This window comes from Nerophis ophidion, linkage group LG03 (assembly GCF_033978795.1).
Source record: "Nerophis ophidion isolate RoL-2023_Sa linkage group LG03, RoL_Noph_v1.0, whole genome shotgun sequence".
NCBI lineage: Eukaryota > Metazoa > Chordata > Actinopteri > Syngnathiformes > Syngnathidae > Nerophis > Nerophis ophidion.
In genome coordinates, this window is record NC_084613.1 from 24355705 (window position 1) to 24378069 (window position 22365).

At 39.1% G+C, this 22365-nt stretch overlaps 1 protein-coding gene across 4 annotated transcripts in view; it reads left to right on the top strand.

Annotated features, from left to right (window-relative positions):
• The first annotated feature begins 1780 nt into the window (after positions 1 to 1780).
• The window catches only part of LOC133549339 (EGF-like repeat and discoidin I-like domain-containing protein 3), a 46555-nt gene continuing 25970 nt past the window's right edge, over positions 1781 to 22365 (top strand). For 2 of the 4 annotated variants that reach the window (XM_061894640.1, XM_061894641.1), the window contains exons 1-4: positions 1781 to 1964; positions 17546 to 17668; positions 17796 to 17927; positions 21106 to 21138. In XM_061894640.1, coding sequence (XP_061750624.1) covers positions 1892 to 1964; positions 17546 to 17668; positions 17796 to 17927; positions 21106 to 21138 — 361 coding nt within the window. In that variant the 5' untranslated portion in view covers positions 1781 to 1891. The remainder of the gene's footprint in view (positions 1965 to 17545; positions 17669 to 17795; positions 17928 to 21105; positions 21139 to 22365) is intronic. The other 2 variants (XM_061894642.1, XM_061894644.1) reach the window with 1 other exon arrangement.

Genomic DNA, 22365 nt, shown 5'->3' on the forward strand with positions numbered 1-22365 from the left:
AACTGTAATCTTTTAATGCTTGACATAGGGAGGCCCGAAAACAATACGTTAAATTAATCTCGACGAGACGTAACGAACGCATGAATAATGATCTCAGTGTCGCCGGTGGACAAAATCGAGCGAATTTTAGCGATATGACGGAGATGAAAGAAGGCCGTTTTAGTAACACTCTTAATGTGTGACCCAAATGAGGGAGTTGGGTCGAAGGTAATACCTAGATTCTTTACCGAGTCACTTTGTGTAATTGTTTGGTTGTCAAATGTTAAGGTGGTATTATTAAGAATACAAAAATAAATGCATTGAGATTGATTCATATGTTTTTAGAGACATTTACTAGGATAATTCTGGGAAATCCCTTATCTTTCTATTGTGTTGCTAGTGTTTAAGTGAGTTTAACTGTACCTGATAGTCAGAAGTGTACGTCCACGGCCAGGTGTTGACGCGCAGTGTCTCAGGGAAGTCGACGGCAGCTGTACGGGAGGCAGAAGCTCAGCTTATATCTGGTAAGTGGCGACTTTTTAACCACAATTTTCTCACCGAAACCTGCTGGTTGACATGTATCCATGTCCGCTGTGATCTATAGGAAAGTTTCACCTCCGTGAATTTTAAACAAGGAATCACCGTGTGTTTGTATGGCTAAAGGCTTAAGCTTCCCAAATCCGTCTTTCTACTTTGACTTCTCCAATATTAATTGAACAAATTGCAAAAGATTCAGCAACACAGATGTCCAAAATACTGTGTAATTATTCCGTTAAAGCAGACGACTTTTAGCTGTGTGTGTGTGCAGCGCTCATATTCATAACAGTCCGTGACGTCACGCATACACGTCATCATTACGCGACGTTTTCAAGAAAAAGGGCCGGGAAATTTAAAATTGCAATTTAGTAAACTAAAAAGGCCGTATTGGCATGTGTTGCAATGTTAATATTTTATCATTGATATATAAACTATCAGACTGCGTGGTGGGTATAGTAGTGGGTTTCAGTAGGCCTTTAAGAACCACTGCACTAGGGTCAATTTAGTGTTGCCAATCAACCTATCCCCATATATGAACATGTTCTTTAAAAACTCACTAATTGCTATTTATCTATAATATAGATAAATAGCAATTATGGGGGCGGTGGAAAGATCTGGGGGGGCGGTGAGGAAGAAGGGGGTGGTAGGGGGGCGGCAGTCCGAAGTCGAAGTCAGAAGTTCGAACGTTTGTTTGACGATTTGTACACAACACGTGCAGCAGGACGAGTCAGTGGACGACGCATCAGGGTCCGGTTACCACACGCCGCTCTGGCCCAGTCAGATCCGACAGCATAGACTACAAAAGCAAAAGCTCAGGTTTGTAATTTCAAGCTTTTAATGTTCAGAATTTTATCTTATAATAAAAACCGCATTCTGGCGGTCAACATCATGTTGAGTTCAAGTCAACATGAAATTGGGGACTCGCCAGAACGTGTGTGAGACAATGAAGGTTACTGGTGGAATGTTTATTTACCATTCTATGTTGCTGAAACAGTTAAAACTGCTAAAAAATAAATTGGTTTACTAAATTGGGTTTTATTTGTGAAATACACATTTGTGTTTAACCTTTCTCTTTTCAAATTGCAGCATACCAGTTTGGGAACCATTGATCTATATGAACACCGTATATTGTACAGTACATATATTGATCCCTTTAGCATTTTTCCCCATCAACAGTAGAGAGGTAGTTGGAGGCGTGGCCGCCCCTAAAGACGGCCCGTGATTGGCCGGCCGCTGATACGCACGTGCCTTACTCTATTTATACGGCTGCTGCTCGCAGAGTTCTCAGGCGCGAGCTTCTGCCTGTAAAATCAGCACCGTGAAGTGTTGTCGCTCCCACAAAACTGTTAAACAACTGACTATATTGTAGAGGAAGATGACGGAGAAAACTAAATGTTTGTTCTTTTTGCTGCAACTTTGCACGGCTCGACTCTTGCTCGGGGTGAAGGGTAAGTACTTAGCCCTCCCACACACACGCACACGAACACACAGACACACACACGCGCGCGTTTTTTTGTTATGGTTAGATACCGTTTAAATGACTAAAATGACTCCTCAAGCTAGTTTGTTGTTTTTGCTGTTGTGTTCTTTTCACTTATCATATCTTAATCCTTCTAAACGTTGTTTGTCATAAAGTCGAGTGGTAGCAGTTTTTTTCTCTCAAGCGACACGGCTAATTTAATAATGTGAGCTTCCGGTCGCGTGTGGATGAGAGGTTTGATGGTCATTGTTTGGCTCGGAAAAGGCATAATCAAACATTGAGTTTTACAAACAAAACAAATAGTCGCATTATAAGTGACATGTATAATCCTTTGTAGTGTTTTTGTAGTATACGGTGTTAGAATGTAAACTTGAGGGAAATTGACATTTTATCGTGGGACCTTTTGGGGTCACATGACCTGCCATTATTCTTGTCCAGTGTTAACGTCATGCCATTGGCGTTTTGGTTTTGTTGTCCCCTGAATGCACCAAACACATGTAGGGCGATGGACCATAAAAGGGAAAAATGGCCTGATTATTCTTTCTCTTCCTCTCCTGACTTCTTTTTCCTCCTCCTCCTCCTCACGCACACAGCTTACAAAACATATGCATGGAATGAAACAATTTTTTTTATATTAATACAAATAGAAACATCAGATGATGTCATTTTCCAGATTTGTACTCATGATCAAATAAAAAACGTTAATAGTTGTACCTCAGATTTAAAAAAAAAGAAAATCCAGCAAAAATACCACAAATGTGGCTAAAACAACAGTAAAAGACGTCAAGCGTTTTTAAAATGTGGTCTTTGGAGAATAATGTAGTCTTTGGAGAATAATAACATGGTTGAAGCTTCCCCTTTTGCGAGGGAAACTGATTTTCTAGAGCTTATTTGGTGGTTTTCTGCTCACCCGCAATTTTTTGCTTGCTGGATGAGCTTAGAATCAATTTATTTAGCCTATGAAATAACTGAAGTTTGCTAAGCAGGTTTGGGAAAAAAAACTTCATTTGTTTTTCTAGAACTGCCCTGCCTTTTGAAACAACACACACACACACACACACACAAACCCTGCAATTTACAATAAACGTCTTATGATGGGGTCAAATTGGGTTTTAAGATAAGAGGGGCTAGTCTAATGTGTATGGCTCATGATTGGTCTCATTTGGGAGCATTTCAAATGTCACTTGTCTCCAAATTTACTCATAGCTTATGGTACTTTTTTCATCTTCTTTTCTAGTTTAGTTATTCATCACTCTACAGTGGAAAAGGAAAGTAAACATCCAACCATCCATTTTCTACCGCTTGTCCTTTTCGGGCGGTAGGTGGCGTACACCTTGGACAAGTCGCCACACCCCTATTAAGATACAATGTGTTTACAATGCAAAACAATTGGAACTGGATATGAGTACCAAAACCGGTACTTTTTTGACCACCGACCGAATCCCGCTGGTCCTACCAGATACTGATTCACCCAAAATTTGACTGTGCCATGTTACGGTACCTGGGTTGCGCATGATTTTCACGCTCTCAAGCACTTGACGATCATATGGTATGGGGGTGGATTAGTGCCCAAGGCATGGGTAACTTACACATCTGTGAAGGCACCATCAATACTATAAGGTACATACAGGTTTTGGAACAACATATGCTGCCATCTAAGCGCCGTCTTTTTCATGGACGCCCCTGCTTATTTTCAGCAAGATAATGCCAAGCCCCATTCAGAGTGCGGGTACTTTCCTGGCCAGGCTGCAGTCCAGACCTGTGTCCCATCGAAAATGTGTGGCACATTATGAAGCGTAAAATATGACAGCAGAGACCCCGGACTGTTGAACGACTGAAGCTCTACATAAAACAAGAATGGGAAAGAATTCCACTTTCAAAGCTTCAACAATTAGTTTCTTCAGTTCCCAAACGTTCATTGAGTGTTGTTAAAAGAAAAGGTAATGTAACACAGTGATGAACATGCCCTTTCCCAACTACTTTGGCAAGTGTTGCAGCCATGAAATTCTAAGTTAATTATTATTTGCAAAAAAAAAAAATAAAGTTTATGAGTTTGAATACCAAATATCTTGTCTTTGTAGTGCATTCAATTGAATTTGGGTTAAAAAGGATTTGCAAATCATTGTATTCCGTTTGTATTTACATCTAACACAATTTCCCAACTCATATGGAAACGGGGTTTGTAGAATTCCATTGAAATGGATGGATTGCACACTTTTAAATAGATGCTGCACCACTAAAAAGTAATTCTTCATTGATGCACATTTTGCTGTAATTCTTTTTTGGGCAGTAGTCTTGTACTCCAAATGTGTCCGATTGCAAGGCCATTTTTTGTGAACTTGCCTCCTTTAGTTCACCTCACTGATTTTCAATTGGTTTTAGCTTTTTTTGAAACCTGTACTTTCTTCTGATGAAGCCATTTGTTTGTGCATTTTGATGTCATGTTGTGTCAGTCAGTTTGGTCCATGAACTAAATTAGCCCGATTTCTCAAATATCCATCCATCCATTTTCTACCGCTTGTCCCTCTTGGGGATAGTTTGGCTCTAAATAGGCATCCTACAACCCATGGAAACACCTTAATCCGATCGTGTTAGGTTTTTGAAAAGTCGGACTAACACACCTAGATAATGAGGTTGGAAACCAGATTTCTCGAAAGGATGTGTGCTGCCAAAGGGGACTTCTTTGTATTTCCCATGTGCCAGTCTCAACACGCGGGATATAACCCGGAAGCAGATACTATTCAATTAAAAACATATTAGGCAACAATTGTAATGAAGAAGGGCTGTTTATTTGCTTTACGAATTAAAAGAACATAACAATTTGAAGTCCATCGATGGTTAGGAAAAAAAAGGCCGATTTATTCAAGAAAGAAATGTGGAATGCCGGCTTTATTCGAACTCCCGGACGAGATATGAATGATATTAAAGAGAATGAAGCAGGTCTTTTACAAGGCAAATAATAAAGTGTACACAAACCTTCACACTGCGTGTGTGCACTTCAAACTGATTTAACAATAACTATTTTCCACACAATTGATAGTCCAAAACAATAGCAAACGTCATCTGGAACAGATGACGTTTGCTATTGGGGCACGAACAGTATTTTACTTTTGAATTTAAAACTCCTTCCATCAATCCACAAAGTCTCATGAATGAACTCCGAGACATTCAAAAGTTTTGTTTCCATGATTCTTTGTCCGAAAACTGTCGCCGGTCTTTCTTTGCTTAGAATCTGTATCCGCTCCAATACGTTCTTGGTAGTCGCTTCACGTTCGTAGTGCAATCTAAGATCATTTGTTGATGCTGTCTGTGATTTAACATCAGAATAGCCATTAGAAGCACCAAATATTTGTAATTTGAGCCAATATTACAGTGGACATCGGCCACAACAGAGCTAGACCCTTGTGACTTTAGCCACAGTTGCCTCGTGTGACATCATAGGTCAACCAGAAAAGCCAAAACATTTATCCGACAAAATAAGCTCCCCCCAGTGTACAGGAGGTACACGGAGTATGACCAATAATCGCATTAGAAAGTGTGCATGGATACTTACATTTCACATATGGGTGTGAAAATCCAAAAAAAACAAACTATTTGAGAAATCAGACTAATTTAGTGCACGGAAACATAGTGACTGTCATGCAAGCAAAAATACTGTTTTGTATTGAAGAACTGAATTGTTTTTTGGCCAAATTAATTTTGGCTGGAGAAAAAAAAAGTCCAAAGAATGATTCTGCTACCACAATGATTCACGGACTGTGGGTATGGTGTTAATATGCTGATGCTTTGTAAGCATGTTCTTGAAGGGCAAGGCCTGGTGAAATTTTTGTGGAGAAAAAAAAAGTATAGTGTCCCAAAAGCATGGAGAAAAATGTGGTTCACCATTTAGGGAGTTTTATGATAAAACACCAGCTTAATGGTAGCAGCTTCACATTTACTGTACAAAGTGATGCAGTATTTAAATATTTGTCTTGAACCATTCGTCCCTACAGTCTTACAGAGTTTCACAGGGGCATGGAGAGTAGGTGCGGTCACAACGTCTGACCTCAGCGTTGAGTCATATTTTAGACTAAAGCCAACACAGACATGTCAGTAAACCTCCTACAGCTCATTGGGAGCTGTGCTGTGCTAAATGTTTACAAGGTGTAAGCTGTTACTGACTAAAAAGCGTCAGTTTATCTAACTGGGATGGAAAATGGTCTTCTTTGTTGAGTTGTTCATTTCCACCAACAAGACCTCATAAGGTATTCAAAATGAGCCCCGGCTGAATATAACCTGACGCCTGGCTGGTGGTCAGCCATGACTTCCTGTACTGTATGTTGACTAAAAAGTGTAAATAGGAACTGTACCTCAGTTTCGTCTTAATGAGAACTATATTGGATGTGGTGTGTTTCCATTTTGATGTCCTGGTTGTATGTTTGATGTACTCCGAGGTTTCCTTGTGTATGAGTGGTGGTCTGCATCAGTGATCTCCAATTTTGTTTCTGTGGAGTCTTGTTTTGGTTGTGTTAAATCTTGGGCTGTATTCACACTGCAGGGTAGGATGTCCAAATTTGGATTTCTTTGAAGGTAAAACATTGCAAAAAAAAATCTTTTGTCTTATGTCGACATCCCACTGGGTGAGTTTTTCCATGCCCTTATGTGGGCTCTGTACCGCGGATGTTGTTGTGGCTTGTGCAGCCCTTTGAGACACTTGTGATTTAGTGCTATGTAAATAAACATTGATTGATTGATTGATTATGTGAATGCAAACTGACCCACATGAGGTCACACGTGCTGCAGTGTTTACGGAAATAAATATGGCTTTACTTCTAGTCTGTTTTACTCCTGCGCATTTGTGGCAATTTCAAGGATTTTGTGCATTCAAAGTCAACATTTTTTTAACCAAATAATTGCACATTGAAAATTAGGAAGGAAAAGGGCAAACATTTTGGCACTCGCAGTTTTCGTGTGGGCGAGCAGTCGGCGGCAGGACTTGTGGAACATTTATGTGAGTTATACTATTTATTTAGAAACTGTCCATTTTGGCAAAGAATTACGACTCATTATTATTTGACGTAGTGGTCGGATGTGTTCAGACTGCAGTCGCATTTGATACGTATCTGGTTTGTACCCACATAAAAACGCGGCCTGGGTCAGATTTCCAAAATCAGAATTGCACTGTTTACATTGACATCAAAAAATCGGATTCACGTCAGATATGGGCAAAAAAAATCGAAATTGATCTGCAGTGTGAACAAGGTTTGCACACAAACAACGTATTAAATCAAACTTCAATTTAAAATGACAGACCTATAACTGTCCCCGTGCTAGCCATGTAACAATTACTTGTGTTAATGATAAACAGCGCTAAAACTCCTGACGGATAGGATAGGATAGAGTTTATTTATCTTACAATGGAAACATTTTGTGGTTGTGGTGCAAATTTTACATTGAGTAACAAAAGTAAAACGAAATAAAACTATAAAAAAACTAAATTGACAAATAATCCACAAATTCCGGACTGTATGCCGCTACTTTTTTCCTACACTTTGTATACCCGGTAGGGGTGTAACGGTACGTGTATTTGTATTGAACCTTTTAGGTACGGAGGAGTACCGAACGAGTTCCACACGAACATATGAAGTAGCCGCCTATGCTAAAGTCTTAACAAGCTGCTCTGCTCCGTTCTGTCTCTGTCTGTACACAGCACCCCGCATTGTCCCTCCCACACAACCATCTGATTGGTTACAACCGTAGCGGTAACAAGCCAATCAGCAGTGCGTATTCAGAGCGCATCTAGCCAGCGCTTTAGCGTCGAGCAGATAGGTCTTTAGCAGGGGAGCAACGGACTCTCCCCAAATTATACTAAACACTTCCAAGTGAACTACTTTCTAAACATCACTATGAGCCGGTTGACCTTCAAGAAACAAACTGCAGCTCAGCTCACTCACAGTGCTGGTTTGAGGTGAAGGCTAGCTAGCTTTTAGCGTAACGTTAGCTAATTTTGCGGTGTGTGCGTGTGTGTGTGCGCGCGTGTGTGTGTGTGTGTTATGGACAGTGTTGATTGAGGTGTGTTGAAGCAGCAAAAAAGGACATTATATCAAATGAAGAGTTTCTGTCTCTGAAAGTGTATATAATAATGTAAGTGCAAAATAAAGCCTACATGAACTCCATGTGGTGGTCAGGGATGAAAAGTCTCGCCTATTGCTATTGTACTATTTTTTTTTTAGCTATAGTTACATTAATCATTAGTAATGTAGCAGCCTAGTTTTGAATTGCAGGGTCCCTGCTATCACATGTTGATACGAATATAACATTTACATAATAAAAATCAACTACAGGCTTCCCAAATGCTGTAATAAATTAGGCATGATGAGTTGACTTGAAACTGTTTAATGTTGCATTTTTTATATGTAGAAGAAAAGTTGTCATTTTACTTCATCCAAGCAACAACTTGAGGCAGTTTAATGTGGATTAACGTGGGTAGAATTATTATAGTGTTCTAAATGTTAAAAGGATCAAACCATTGTTTACAAATTTGGTAAATAAATAACCAAAACATTTATATTTTGTTGTTTTCTTACTGTACCAAAAATGAACCGAACCGTGACCTCTAAACCGAGTTACGTACCGAACCAACATTTTTGTGTACCGTTACACTCCTAATACCCGGCAAATGATAAAACAGTGCGGCTAATTTATGGATATTTCTTTGCTGCACAAAACACACAAGGAATATGGTGCATCAGCATTAGAAGCCATAAAACCAAATGATAATATTCGGGTTGAATTTAGTTTTCTTGTCTCTCAATTTCAGTGTATTCATTGGGTGATGTCACAGTACAACCCTTGATGTATTTCATTCGAACACAAGTCAGACTACAGTTTTAGACCTTCACACTACAGGTCAATTTAGATTTTTTTCCCCCACATGTGACATGTATCAGATTTGTTCAAGTCGGTGTGTATGGTACAATTCTGTTTTTTTTGTTTTGTTTGTTTTTTTAAATCCGGCCCAGGCTCCTTTGCTTTGTGGATTTGAATCAGATATGTATTGTATGCGACTGAAGTTGATAAGGTTTAATTACATGAGAGGATTTCTTGTATTTCTTATGACTCCAACCACAAATCTGTTTTACCCATCCATACATAAACACAAATGTTGTGTTTGTGTGAACATGGTTTAGATGAGTCATTCCAAGTCATCTTTAATCTGTGATAAAAAAATCTCAATTATCATAATTATCTTCACTAGGGAAACAGTTATCGGGAAAAGAGAGGGATCCACCCCTGCTAGAATTTAAAATGGTTTCCTTAATCAGTGTTTCAAAGGAATATAGTCTAATTTAGGCCTCTTAATTAATGTCTAGTCTGCCATGTTGAATAATTTACGCTCTTCGCTGGATGCATTGACTGAATGGATATATCGGTAGAGAAGAGATGTTGTGGCACCATCCTGGCCTCAATTTCATTCAGTGACAGCGCTTCACAGCAAAGCTTGTTTTGTTGATGATGCGTGGCGCCCCGAGTGTATTTTTAGCAGCTCGGTCTCATGTTTTCTTTTTTCTTTTAGAGCTGCAGCAGATGGTTGTGCAGTAGCGCTTACAGATTACACAAAGCTCACCTGCATCTGGAGCCCTGCTGAGCCTGCTAATGGCCCGGCTGGGGTTACTTGAGCCTATCCTTGTATCCTCATTCACTCCTGCTTGATGCCTCGCAGATGTGTCGATTTGAATAAAAGGCTACCGGACTGAATCGTGTTACTCGCCCTCTTTTTTTTTCTTCTTTTTTTTTTTTCTTAGGAAAAAGAGAATAGCACAGGCTCCTTGCCAGGATCTCCAGCATGCAAGTTTGTGCATGATGGAAGAGAGGGCACAGGGTTGAGGCCTCAGCATGCAAGTTGTGACGTAACCACATCAACGCATGCAGCAACCATAGATGGCCTTAGGATCTTTCTGTGTACGCGCGTATTCCAAAATCTGTTTTGGCCGCTGGATCTTTTAGTGTAACTTGCTATGGTTGGAACAGTATCAATCAAATAAAATTTTGTAGGCCATAATTATGCTTTGGTGCATATCTCACAAACCTAGTGTATAAAACTGCTTTAATATTTTTTTCATTGACTTAACGGTAACAAAAAACCACACTGCGTCTTTTTGCTTGCGCGCAGACTTTGTTTGCACTAGTGATGTGTCTTTCTCCACGCCTGGGCCATTTATGTTTTTTGGAACTTAGAGGCGGCCCAACAACTCTCCTCCCTTCTGATAGGTCACTTTTTGAATGCCCGCTGTTTCCTGGTCAGAGCCAATCTAAGGAAACTGTTAGAGTCAAACTGTGAAAAAGAGTTGTTTTTAGATTCTGAGGTTTACAGCAGTGGTTCTCAAACAGTTTTCACCGAGTACCACCTCAGAAAATACTTGGCTGTCCAAGTACCACCATAATAGCAAACATTAAAATACAGTACCGCAGTAGGCCTACGTATTAATTAAAAACAAGGCATCTGCAAACTTTTAAAATTACCTTAATTTGTATCCTGTCATCGATTTGATAAAATATTTTGAATAGTATTTCATGTTTTTATTATTTTTTTGTTTTGACTATTTTGTAAAGTACTATGTTATGTTATGTTCCACATGTAGTTAATTCAATGTTTAATAGATGTGGTTTCCCATGGCCTTCAAGGCATCATCACTACTTGTAGCTTTCTCTGCCTATGTTCGTCTTTGTTTACATGTGTGCTGCATTTTTATCGGCTGGGATGCTGGGAAAGGGAAGATGTAAGCGGAGAATTTGGAGAACAGCAGGTTCCCACATCTGTTGAATAAAAAATTTACGGCGTAAGATGTTTCTATTTGTGTCTTGTTTATTTTTGCGTCACTACGGCCTACAGTAGTCAAATTCTAACGACTTCCATTGAAGGCTGATAAACCTTTGATAACAGCTCGAGTCACGTCATTACAATATTTAGATGATTCTTTGGCGTTTTAACCAATGTTCGGAAAATCGTTTTTACACAATTACAACGCCGTTAGTTTTTCCAGTAACAAGTAAGCTATCAATCAATAAATCAATCAAAGTTTACTTATATAGCCCTTAATCACAATTGTCTCAAAAGGCTGCACAAGCCACGACGACATCCTCTGCTCAGATCCAACATCGGGGCAAAAAACTAAAACCAACGGGAACAACATGAGACCTGGGAAGGGACTGCATATGTGGGGACTGTGAACTGTGACATAATGTCTGTTTATTTGCATGATATCAATGTAGAAATATACTAAACTTCTACTCCATACATCATCAGTCTGATTTGCATAAACTACATGAACTGTGAAATACGGTGAAAACACAAACTACACGCTTCTACAGGAACCTCTAGTTCCAGGAACCGGTGGAAAAAGGCCTATTGTCTAGCGCTTTTGGTTGCTCTTCCTGTTTTGTGTGTTCAACTGCAACATTTTCTCCTGTCTATTCCACCTGTTTGCCATTATGATTTGCTCCATTTCGTTCAGCTGGCGTGACCTTCCAATGTCGGAATATTATGCTTTGTGGACACTGTCTGTTTCGTGTGTGTGTGTGTATGCTGTTCGTTTGTTTGTGCTACAGACAGAACATGTTAGTCTTTCAGAGGTCAGTACACTGACTAGCCTTACGGTATATGTTTTCTTTATGCTTCAGTGCTTTTTCCTAGCTGCACTTGCATTTTGTTTTGTCACAAATGAAATACTTTTTACCTGCACACTGCCTCCTCCTGTCTTTCCACATCTGGGATCACATTAAGTTGTTAAATGGTCATTTTTAATAGGTTGTTGTGTAAAACATGTATATTAAAGGATAATATATACTAATATTGGGGTATGTAGTCTAAAGAAGGGACACACAACAGGTTCCCTCTGATTGGTTCTGCCTACAAGAGAGTAGGCGTTTAAAGGGCGCGAGGCTCGGTTTGGAGAGTGGCCATTCCAGTAACCTCAGAGTTCCTGGTTTGATCCCCACCTACTACCAACCTCGTCATGATCTTTGTGTCCTTGAGCAAGACACTTCACCCTTGCTCCTGATGGGTTGTGGTTAGGGCCTTGCATGGCAGCTCCCGCCATCAGTGTGTGAATGGGTGAATGTGGAAATAGTGTCAAACCGTTTTGAGTACCTTAGAAAAGCGCTATACAAGTATAACCCATTTACCATTTAAATGGAAGGGAGTGGTATTCAGTGCCAAAAGGGTGGATTGTCACGCGAACGGAGAAAAACACATTGCGAGCGCAAACAGACTCTGAGCCCAGTGCGTTTTTTATGCTAAAGCACAGTTATGACGCCGTACTACGTGGATTGGAAGTATTGCACACCTTTTAACCAACACAGTGTTATACCTATTTGAACCTATAACCAAAAGGCCAGGATAGACTGAGCTACTGTTGCTTCGATTAACCAATTAACTTTAGGTTTGAACTACAACCTTTTCAGGTATAGGCGCTTGAATCTTAATTCACACACAAGTTTCATAAAGGCTTGGATGTGTTTGGTCTGGGTGAAAAAGAACTGTAGATTTTTAGCGGGTCCAAGTTCCCCCCCTGCACTCACAAAAGGACAAAAAGTTCCTCAGACACATCTTAAAAAATCTTGTAGAAAGTTTTTGCAGGAGCAGCTCTTATAGCTGTCAACTCTGCATAGACCTGGCGTCCCAACCCTTCTTCCTCGGTATCATATGACTTCCGAGTTCACTCATGCCTACAATATTAAATTGTGCAAAGTCTTGCACCGGGCCAAGACCTAGACCGTGACTCAGTGTGCGGGAGGAGAGCACAATGCCCTGTGGGAATGACTTGTTCTGCCAAACACAACCTCTCATAACTTCCCAATCTGTCACTGCGATTAAAATCAACCAAGGCTCTGGGTGAGGTTGTTTTTAAAACCGCAAAGTTTAACTTAGAATTTGTAGGACAACAGTCATCCTTTGTTTCTTCAGGTGTAAGTAACTAAAACACAACAACACTGAAGTTTAGTTCAGAATCTCGTATGCTAGACGGTCAAATACTTTTCCTGTGTCAGTTATCTTGGTTATTTCCTTTTAAACCATCACTGGCATCACAACTCTGATTTTCCAGTTGGCTTTGACCACCGTCTCGTGGCTGCCCGCCTTGACTGATGCGTCACGAATGCTTCATGAAATCCACATGGACTTTTATGGCTTATTAATCTCTCTCAATATTGCCACTTTAGCAGGAAACAAGGGGTTGGTCCTTCCTGGAGACAAACAAAACTTTGGGATAAGGGTGTGCTTGTGGTGCAACAGTTGGGACGAAAACAGCTTGAAGGTTACAGCGCTCCATAAGACAAAATATCCAATTGGAGGTGCAGTCTATTGACTCAAATAGCCTTGTCTGGCTGTTCATCTAAATGGATTACCAGGAATTATATCAACCCATGTTTTTGACTGTACCTTATTTTTAACAGCAGATTTAAATAGAACTGCCAAGTCAACCGGCTAATTACTGCATGTCCATTTGTAATTAGATTATCTCATTCACTACTGCTGCGTGCTGGCAATTACACAATAGTACTGTCAATTTAAGAGCTTAATTGGTTCCACGACCGAATGCTTAGCTTAAAAAGCACAAATCAGCGCCTCTCATTGAAATGAAATTGAATCATTTTTAGTTTTTAATGTGTACGTTGCACACAGATGTCTATGAGTGACGGTCCGGAGAGGTCAAAGTTGGCAGCAACCGGTAGGGATGGGTATTTTTTTGGCATAACCTGAATCCCGCCGATTCACGTCAAATCCAACTGTGCCATTTTAAGATACCTGGGTTGGGTGTGACGTCTTCGACACTTGGCGAGCATTCCAGCAGTACTGAGAGTGCAACTGGTAATGTTGCGATTTTCAGTGCCAACAAAGAAATGAACTCAAAACTCTCCAACCTAAGCCAAGTAAGGCTTCACTTTTCCAAAAATGCACTAGCTTGATGCTAAAGAACATTGACTTTGCTAGTGACATACTACTGATTACCTTTATGTTTTATGTTACATGGCGATTTCAGCACCTCCTAATTTGTTAATGAGAACTACAAGTGAGATGCACGTTACAATTAAATACCTTGTGTGTAATAAGTACAATACTCACAGTATTAACACGTTTTAGGGCGCAACACAAGACTAGACCTCAAAGACTGAACTGACTCGCCAACACCATATAACTTCTTGGACATGCAACTGTAATTGAGACTCAGAAATGTTATAAAGAAATAAAATATGTAACTACTGGACAGACGTAATCATCTATTTTTTTTATGTTGCAATAAGAAATCAGATTTTATTATCATAAACAATAAAACAATTTTAACACAAAAATAAAATACTGAAATTTGGTACCGTTGGGTACCAGTACCAAGAATTTGTACCATATCTGTTCAAATGTGAATGATACCGATCCCTTAGCAATAGTAATGATCGATTTGTCCAAAAGTTTGTAGATTCAGAAGACCGAAAGAACTGAGACGTGCCGGGCACGCCATCTGGCAGCTTCTCCATATTTTCATGGACAAATGTCTACAGTTAAGGTGTTGTTTTCATGCCGAGATTGGATTATGTTTTAAAGCAATGCAGACTGACGGGGCTGTACTCGGGCTGCCATTTTGGTCAGTGGCGGAAACATTGATTGATAAATGGATGCTGAATCAGTGCTCACAATACTGAACAGCATTATCTGATTGGTTTGGTCTCCTTTAGGGATATCTGTAGTTGATTTAGCCATGTTTATGCCTAAAAAGTATAAATATAGGCCAAAAATATGCTTTAAAAAAATCCGCGATAGTGAAGCCTCAAACTTCGAAGTACGATGTGAGTTTCGACTGTAATTATTTTGCAACCTGCTGACTGACTCCTGAGAATATCCTGTCTGAAGCCTCGATCAAGTGTAAAGGTTTTAGTGCATTTCATGTTTGTCCTGAAATGTCACCCTAAAAAAGGATATCGCTAACTTTTTGTAAGTAGTGTATACTGTTGAATATGCAAGTGTGTGTGTGTGTGTGTGTGTGTGTGTGTGTGTGTGTGTGTGTGGCGAGAAAACACGACAATATTCAGGAGTGAGAACAACACAACTCTTAAACCTGTTCCTACAAATAAATACATACTTCTGCAGTGTTTTCTTTAAGTTGTGGGGGCTCAAGTTGTGAGAAAATGAGGCCACGGCTCATTTTAGCATATTTTGCAGACACTGCAACTCAAACCATCAATTTTATGCTTGTGGGCCAAACCTCAATAACAATGATCTAAATGGTAATTGTTAACTTGGCCTGAGCCTGCGTGATTCAAGCTCCCACTTCCTGTACTTCCTCTGTATAGTTCCAGTCTCAATAGGCGAGGTGAAAAAAATGATTAGCACTGAATCTGAACTCTGCTGTTTTCCAAACAATTTTTTTTTACTTTTGAAAGCTGCCTGATAAGTTACTAAGTGCCAAATCACACGCCGCCTGCTGAGAAGCACGTGAGTGGCTTGCTGCCAGATGGTCTCGTTCAGGCAGCGCCGAAGCCCCTGGAACCATCCAGCATTGGTGTTTGCTGTGTTTACAGTGACAATGTGTGCCGGATTTACTCAGCTGTTCTACCTGCGACATTTTGTCTCTTCTCCACTCTTCAACACAGCAGGAGCATTGACCTGATGATCCACTAGTAGAGGAGTAACATCAGGTTATTCTTTTAAATATCACAAGGTGCCAAAAAAGTAGATTGAAAAGAATAAATCCTGCTGATAAAAACATCTGTTTCAAAATGCTAAAGCAGAGGTGTCAAATTTGTTTTCATTGAGGGCAATATTGCAGTTGTGGGCTGCTTGGAACAGTGAATGAATTCAAATATATAAGCATTTGTGTCATGATGTCATTACACAATTGCTTATGCATATGATTGTTTTGTATGTTCATCTAAAAAAAATAAACAATTGTATGTATAAATGTTTTTTTATAGCCCAGTGATTTCTACAGCATACTATTGTATATTGAATAGCAGTACCACAGTTTATTTTTGCAACTCATAGCTCAGTTGCCTAAGTTTTACTGTAAAATGTCGCACTTACAGTATATTACTGTAAATGGAAAAACGGTACACTTTTTTTTTTTTTTTTTACAGTATATTCTTGGCCAATAAGCTGCCAGTTTTGGTTCCTTAATATATATGGTTGTTGTTTTTACGTTGTATTACTATAAATGGAAAAAACAGCACCACATTTTTTTATGGTAAAACACCGCTTAGTCGCTGTAATTTTACCCAAAAATCTGTTGTCATCTTTACAGTAAGTCTATTGTCATCTTCACAGTATACAATCTGATGTATAACTGGTTGTAAAATCATAGGTCAGGCAGACATTTTAAGAATTTATTTTAATTTGAACAAAAAATACCTGGAACGTATGATTTATTGCCTTACTCCAAGAGGATTCAGAAGGCCCCATTCGTCACGGTTTACCTGGCGCATGAAACATTCCCAATTGAGGTGGTGCGTTCTCCACAGCATTAGAGTGTTGAATACCTTAAATGTGCTGTGTGGCAATTCCAATTTTGACCAAAGTGTCCGTTGCTATGTAGAGTAGCGCTGTCCATCATTTTCAGAAGACTGCACTGCAAAAATATTAACCAACCCACCTTCTTCTCACGTGAGATCCACCCAGGAATGGGGCCATATGAATCTCTTCCCTACCGTTATATGAACGTTTAAAAGATGTACAATTGCTTGCAGTACATGTATTTTTGGACAGAAACAACAAATAAATTTAGTAAGAAAAAAAAAGTGCTTGTATTATTTCCAGGTTTTTGCGGGCTGCACAAAATGCGTGTTGGGCCAGGTTTGACCCCGGACTTTGAGTTGACACCTTTGTGCCTGAGTGATAACTTGTATCTGATGAGCAAAATAACTTCATCTGTATATGCATTTAGCAGCTACAGCCAGGGGGTAATTTATTTGTATCTGCCAAGCAAAATAACTATCTGTACTATATATGCATTTAGCAGCTACAGCCAGGGGGTAATTTGATTTTTTTTTAAGAGACAAGAAGTGCCCAGCGATGTAGTCGGATGTATACTCCGTAAATAAATACAGTGCATTACAGTGCAGCCCAGCCTTTAGCTAGTGGTAGTCATGGTTAGCGATCAACTGGGACCTTAAAACTGATATACGTAAAGGACCCTGATAATCGTCTACTGATACACACCATATTTGCAAGAATTTTTCCTCCTAGTTTTTGCAGCAGCCTTCTATCGCTTCCTGCTTAGCTATCTTACGCCATAACTGTGCCCTCTGCTAGCTGCTGCCGGGTAATAAAGCAGGCTGACAGGTTCATCCCTATCAGTTAGTTTAGTTTTTACAAGGGACTAACGTACATTTAAAAGAGCCAAATAGATCTAGAAAATTTAGTTTTCTCCCCATCTGCCCAACAACAAAACATGCCAATTTCCTTGAAGCACTTTGTGGATAGTATTTAATCTTAATTAACTGATTTCATTATCTGGGCACGACCGTTATACTCTTCCTACAAGAGTCACTTGGTAACCCCAAACCTTCCCTCTTTCCCTGTAGGTGATAGCTGTAAAGTGAATATTTGCTCTAATGGTGGAACTTGCGTGACCAGGGAAGGAGATCCCTCCATTTGCATCTGCCCTGATGGCTTCACTGGAGAGACGTGCAATGAGAAGGAGACAGGTGAGCCCAAAAACACACCAGGGTCCACCTGCACAATCTGATGATGTCTTTATCAATATTTGACCAGTTCATTAACAAAACAAAAAGTAATTCATTTTTGATTCGTCTATTTCTTCTCTTTCACAAGGTCCCTGCAAACCCAACCCGTGCAAGAACGATGGTGTGTGCAGCGCGACGGGCCACTCCCGCCGCGGCGACGTTTTCAGCGAGTATGTCTGCAAGTGCCAGCCGGGATTTGAGGGCGTCCACTGCCAGAACGGTGAGTTTGTGCACCTTAACCATCACAAAGACACCGCATACCCTCTTTTTTTCTTTTTTTTTTCTTTTTCTTTTTTATAACCTAGAAGTTTCATGAAACCCCTGACATCCCTTGTACTTGTAAATTAAATAGAACAGAGGTGTCAAAACTTTTTCACCCTGAAAAATCAATTATTATTAATTTTCAAAACAAATAAAATATAAATATATTTTTTACCTTTTAGGGCTCCCCTCAAGTTTGGTCCCGGGGTCCCGGAAGGATCTCGGTCATAAAAATGTTAAACAAAAGTGATATATTAATATTTTATTTAAAGCTTACATCTCTAGATAAACTTCAGATCTGTCGATATGAAATATGTTTTTTTATGTTTTATGCAATTGTTTTGAAAACCCTGTTTTTATGGCTTTAACACAAAATATGCAACGTTTCTCCCCCCCAAAAAATCAGAGTGGAATATTGGATGTGAAGTAATTGGAGACTTAAAAAGGTCGATAATTCCTAACATTGATTCTAATAGATTATTTTTTCAGCAATGACAGTTAAAAAAAAAAAATCCCATTAAGTTAAAGTGCCAATGATTGTCACACACACACACACACACACACACTAGGTGTGGCAAAATTTTAATAATTGGGCATCCAAAAAGTGTTTAAAAATTGTCATACATTTTTTTCATTTTACTTTCAACACTTAAGTCTCTAGATCAACTTCAGAGCTATCTGTCGATTATAAATTGTTAGTATTGTGTTATGCTTTTTTGTTTGTTTTATGCCCTTTTGATTAAAGAATGGCATATACACAAATATGCAATACTTTATTTCCAAGTAGAATATTTGCTATGAAGAAATTGGAGCCTTGAATAGGTTAATTCATGACATTGCTTTTGGATCATTAAAACGAAAACAGCCTGCATGGCAACTTTATTAGAGTCAACATTGTAACTTTTTTTTGTAACACTTCACTTAATTGCTCTTTTATTCCACTTTTATTTCATTTCTATATTTTTTTTTTAGAATTTAGAGTTTTAGAATCTGCTATGTTGGTAAAATAGCCGCAAATAACCCCGGCGCCACACTTTGGAATACCTTTTGGAAAAGAGCTTTTGTCATCTCCTTCCAAAAACAACAATGCCACCTCTGTTATCTGCTTCCAATAAAACTATCAGATTCCAAAATAACAACGCATCTTTTGTCATCATCGAAAACTATGATTCACCGCCCCGTGGACCTTCCGGTTAATTGGAAGGGTGGCGTGTTGGCCATAGCTGTACCAAAATTGCATTGTCACTGTTTTAAGTAAATTAACCAGTCAGCACAAAAGTGGTGACTGTCTTTGTACGTTCCTGTGTGAAATATTGCAAAATAAGGGTCCCTTTTTAGATCTTTATCTCGTTCACCCTGCGCTACATTTACATGTCACCAGCTTGGTTATTTCAAGGTCATCCTGTCACACCGGTAGCAACATGTTCTGCACTCCCTCTGAATGTCTCCAAGACGCACACACACATAGAGATCGACCAACATGGTTTTTCCAGGGCTGATGCTGATACCGATTAGTAGTAGTCAAGGAGGCGAATAATCAATATTTGGAGTCAATATTCAATTGCAAGGGCAGTGAAACTGGAGTTAGTGCCGGTGCCTCACTAAAAGGGTCCTGGGTTCGATTCCCGGGTTCAGGGTCTTTCTTTGTGGAGTTTGCATGTTCCCCCCGTGACTGTACTCCCGAATGCAGCCACGACTCTAAGATGGTCAAGCGGTAGAAATGGATGGATTAATTTGCAGTAAAAGTTAGCTTAACATGAGTAGTACACGTCAGTAAACAGCTGGACAGAGCTTTGTTGTTTTGTTTTAAAAATGTTTTTAGGAAACATCGGACCAGTAACAACATAATGTTATGCAGCACTAAAGTGTGGTTAATTTAGGAGCATCAACATTTGCTAATATCCTGGAAAATTGGTAAAAATATGGGATTTTAAAATCCCATATTGTTGATGCCTCTTACATCACAATATCTCACCATATACTTAATGTTATATAATTTTGTAGCATTTATGGATTTAATACATTGGAAGGTTTCCTCGTGAGGAACCCTGAAAAATTGCGAACATTTAAATGAAACCAATTCTCGGCTCCTTCGCTTAGCTTACAAATAAGACACTTTTCAAGCTCATTCCTGGATGTTATGGGAAGTATGAGAATATGTGAGCTGCTGCCTGCTCTTCTTTATTTATTTATAATAAGTCTCATATTTGTCAATTTAAACAAAGTTTACATTTTTGGCAGAAATATATTTTCTGTCATCTACATGTTCATCCATATCTGTCGTGTTGCTTGATCGGATCACGGAACATGGAACTTGCGTTGCTCCTTTATTGAGTGTTCCGGACAGAGGCTTGTCCAGCGACTCGATCGCTGCAGTAGCTAAAACGGGATCGGGAAGACTCCAGAAAAGAAGGACATGAGCTGAATTTCCTAGCAGAAATTTAAAGTTTGGACCAGTTTGCAGAGGAGAAAGGGGCATGAAAGCAGCTGAGCAGACCGGAGACTAATTCCCACAACAACTCAAATATCACATCCATCCATCCATTTTCTACAGCTTGTCACTTTCGGGATCAAGGGGGCGCTGGAGCCTATTCTACTACACCGTGGACAAGTCGCCAATTCATTGCACGACCAGCACAGATTAGACAGACAACCATTCACAATCACATTCACACAATATCAAAACATATTTTGGGAGAATTATTGACAAAATGAATATTTTTTATTCCTAAAAGATTTTTTAATCGTTTTAATTTTAAGAGTGGCTTTAACGGAATAGGGAACTTTTCTCATGCATGGAAAATATGCTGGTGCTTGAGAAGTGGTTATTACTATCTACTTCACAATTTTTATTATTTTTAAATACTAAATACTGGTGTCGTATGTGTATTTATTGTACCCGCTGTTGTAGTTTTTTTGTAGTTGTAAAGAAAAAAGGTAGATACTTATTTAAAAAAAAAAAAGCCCCATACTGATACACTTCATAATGCCAAATATCTGCATCTATAATCGATCCCTAACCCACACGCACAGGCAGATAGTTTCTATTTGCTTGACAGGCTGCAGAATAGACTCTAAGGATGCAATACGTGGCACTTAATGGGACTTGTTGTGTTTTACCCTTTTCCTCCTTGTAGGTGTCGATGGGGCGGATTTAAGCTCAAGAAAAGGTAACCATAGCAATGAACCTAAAGAGAGAGAGAGAGAGAGTGTGTGTGTGTGTGTGTGTGTGTGAGTTTCCTGTTGCATCGTTGCTCTTTAATATCTAGATCTGCTCTCTTGCTTGCACACAGAAGCCCAATGCGCCGCTTGAAGACTAAGACTACCGTATTTTTCGGACTATACGGTGCACTTAAAATCCTTTCAATTTCTCAAAACTTGACAGTGCGCCTTATAACCCGGTGCGCCTAATGTACAGAATCATTTTGGTTCTAAAGCCGCAGAGCTTAATGGATTGTACTGTGAGTCATCATAAGAGTTTTATTATAGTGTGTGTATAAGGTAAGACATATTATCTCTAGGGGTGTAACGGTACACAAAAAGTTCGGTTTGGTACGTACCTCGGTTTAGAGGTCACGGTTCGGTTCATTTTCGGTACAGTAAGAAAACAACCAAATATAAATTTTTTGGTTATTTATTTACCAAATTTGTAAACAATGGCATAACATACATACACACACAGGGTCCATTGCCAGGGTTAATACATATATAAAATATATAAAATAAAAACTAAATAAGTTAAGGCTCAGAATAGTTTCTTAACAAAACCTTTCTACATATAAAGTGCTTTTTTTTGAGTGATTGATTGAAACTTTTATTAGTAGATTGCACAGTACAGTACATACAATTGACCACTACATAAATGCTAACACCCCAATAAGTTTTTCAACTTGTTTAAGTCGGGGTCCACGTTCATCAACACCGCCCGCCATTTTTTGTAGACATGTTCCATAAATATTGATGTTAAAGATTCCTTTTTTTGTGAAGAAATTTTTAGAATGAAGTTCATGAATCCAAATGGATCTCTATTACAATCCCCGAAGAGGGCACTTTAAGTTGATAATTAAATCACTTGTTTATTTTTCAACTAGTTTTTAGTTATTTTTATATCTTTCTTTCCAAATAGTTCAAGAAAGACCACACTACAAATGAGCAATATTTTGCACTGTTATAAAATTTAATAAATCAGAAACTGATGACATAGTGCTGTATTTTACTTCTTTATCTGTTTTTTTCAACCAAAAATGCTTGGCTCTAATTAGGGGGTACTTTAATTAAAAAAATGTTCACGGGGTACATCACTGAAAAAAGGTTGAGAACCACTTTTATGAGAGTAGCGTATGTGTGTGTGTGTGGCCCTTTTTAATATGTGACGTCAGTGAGTGTCAGGGAGCGGT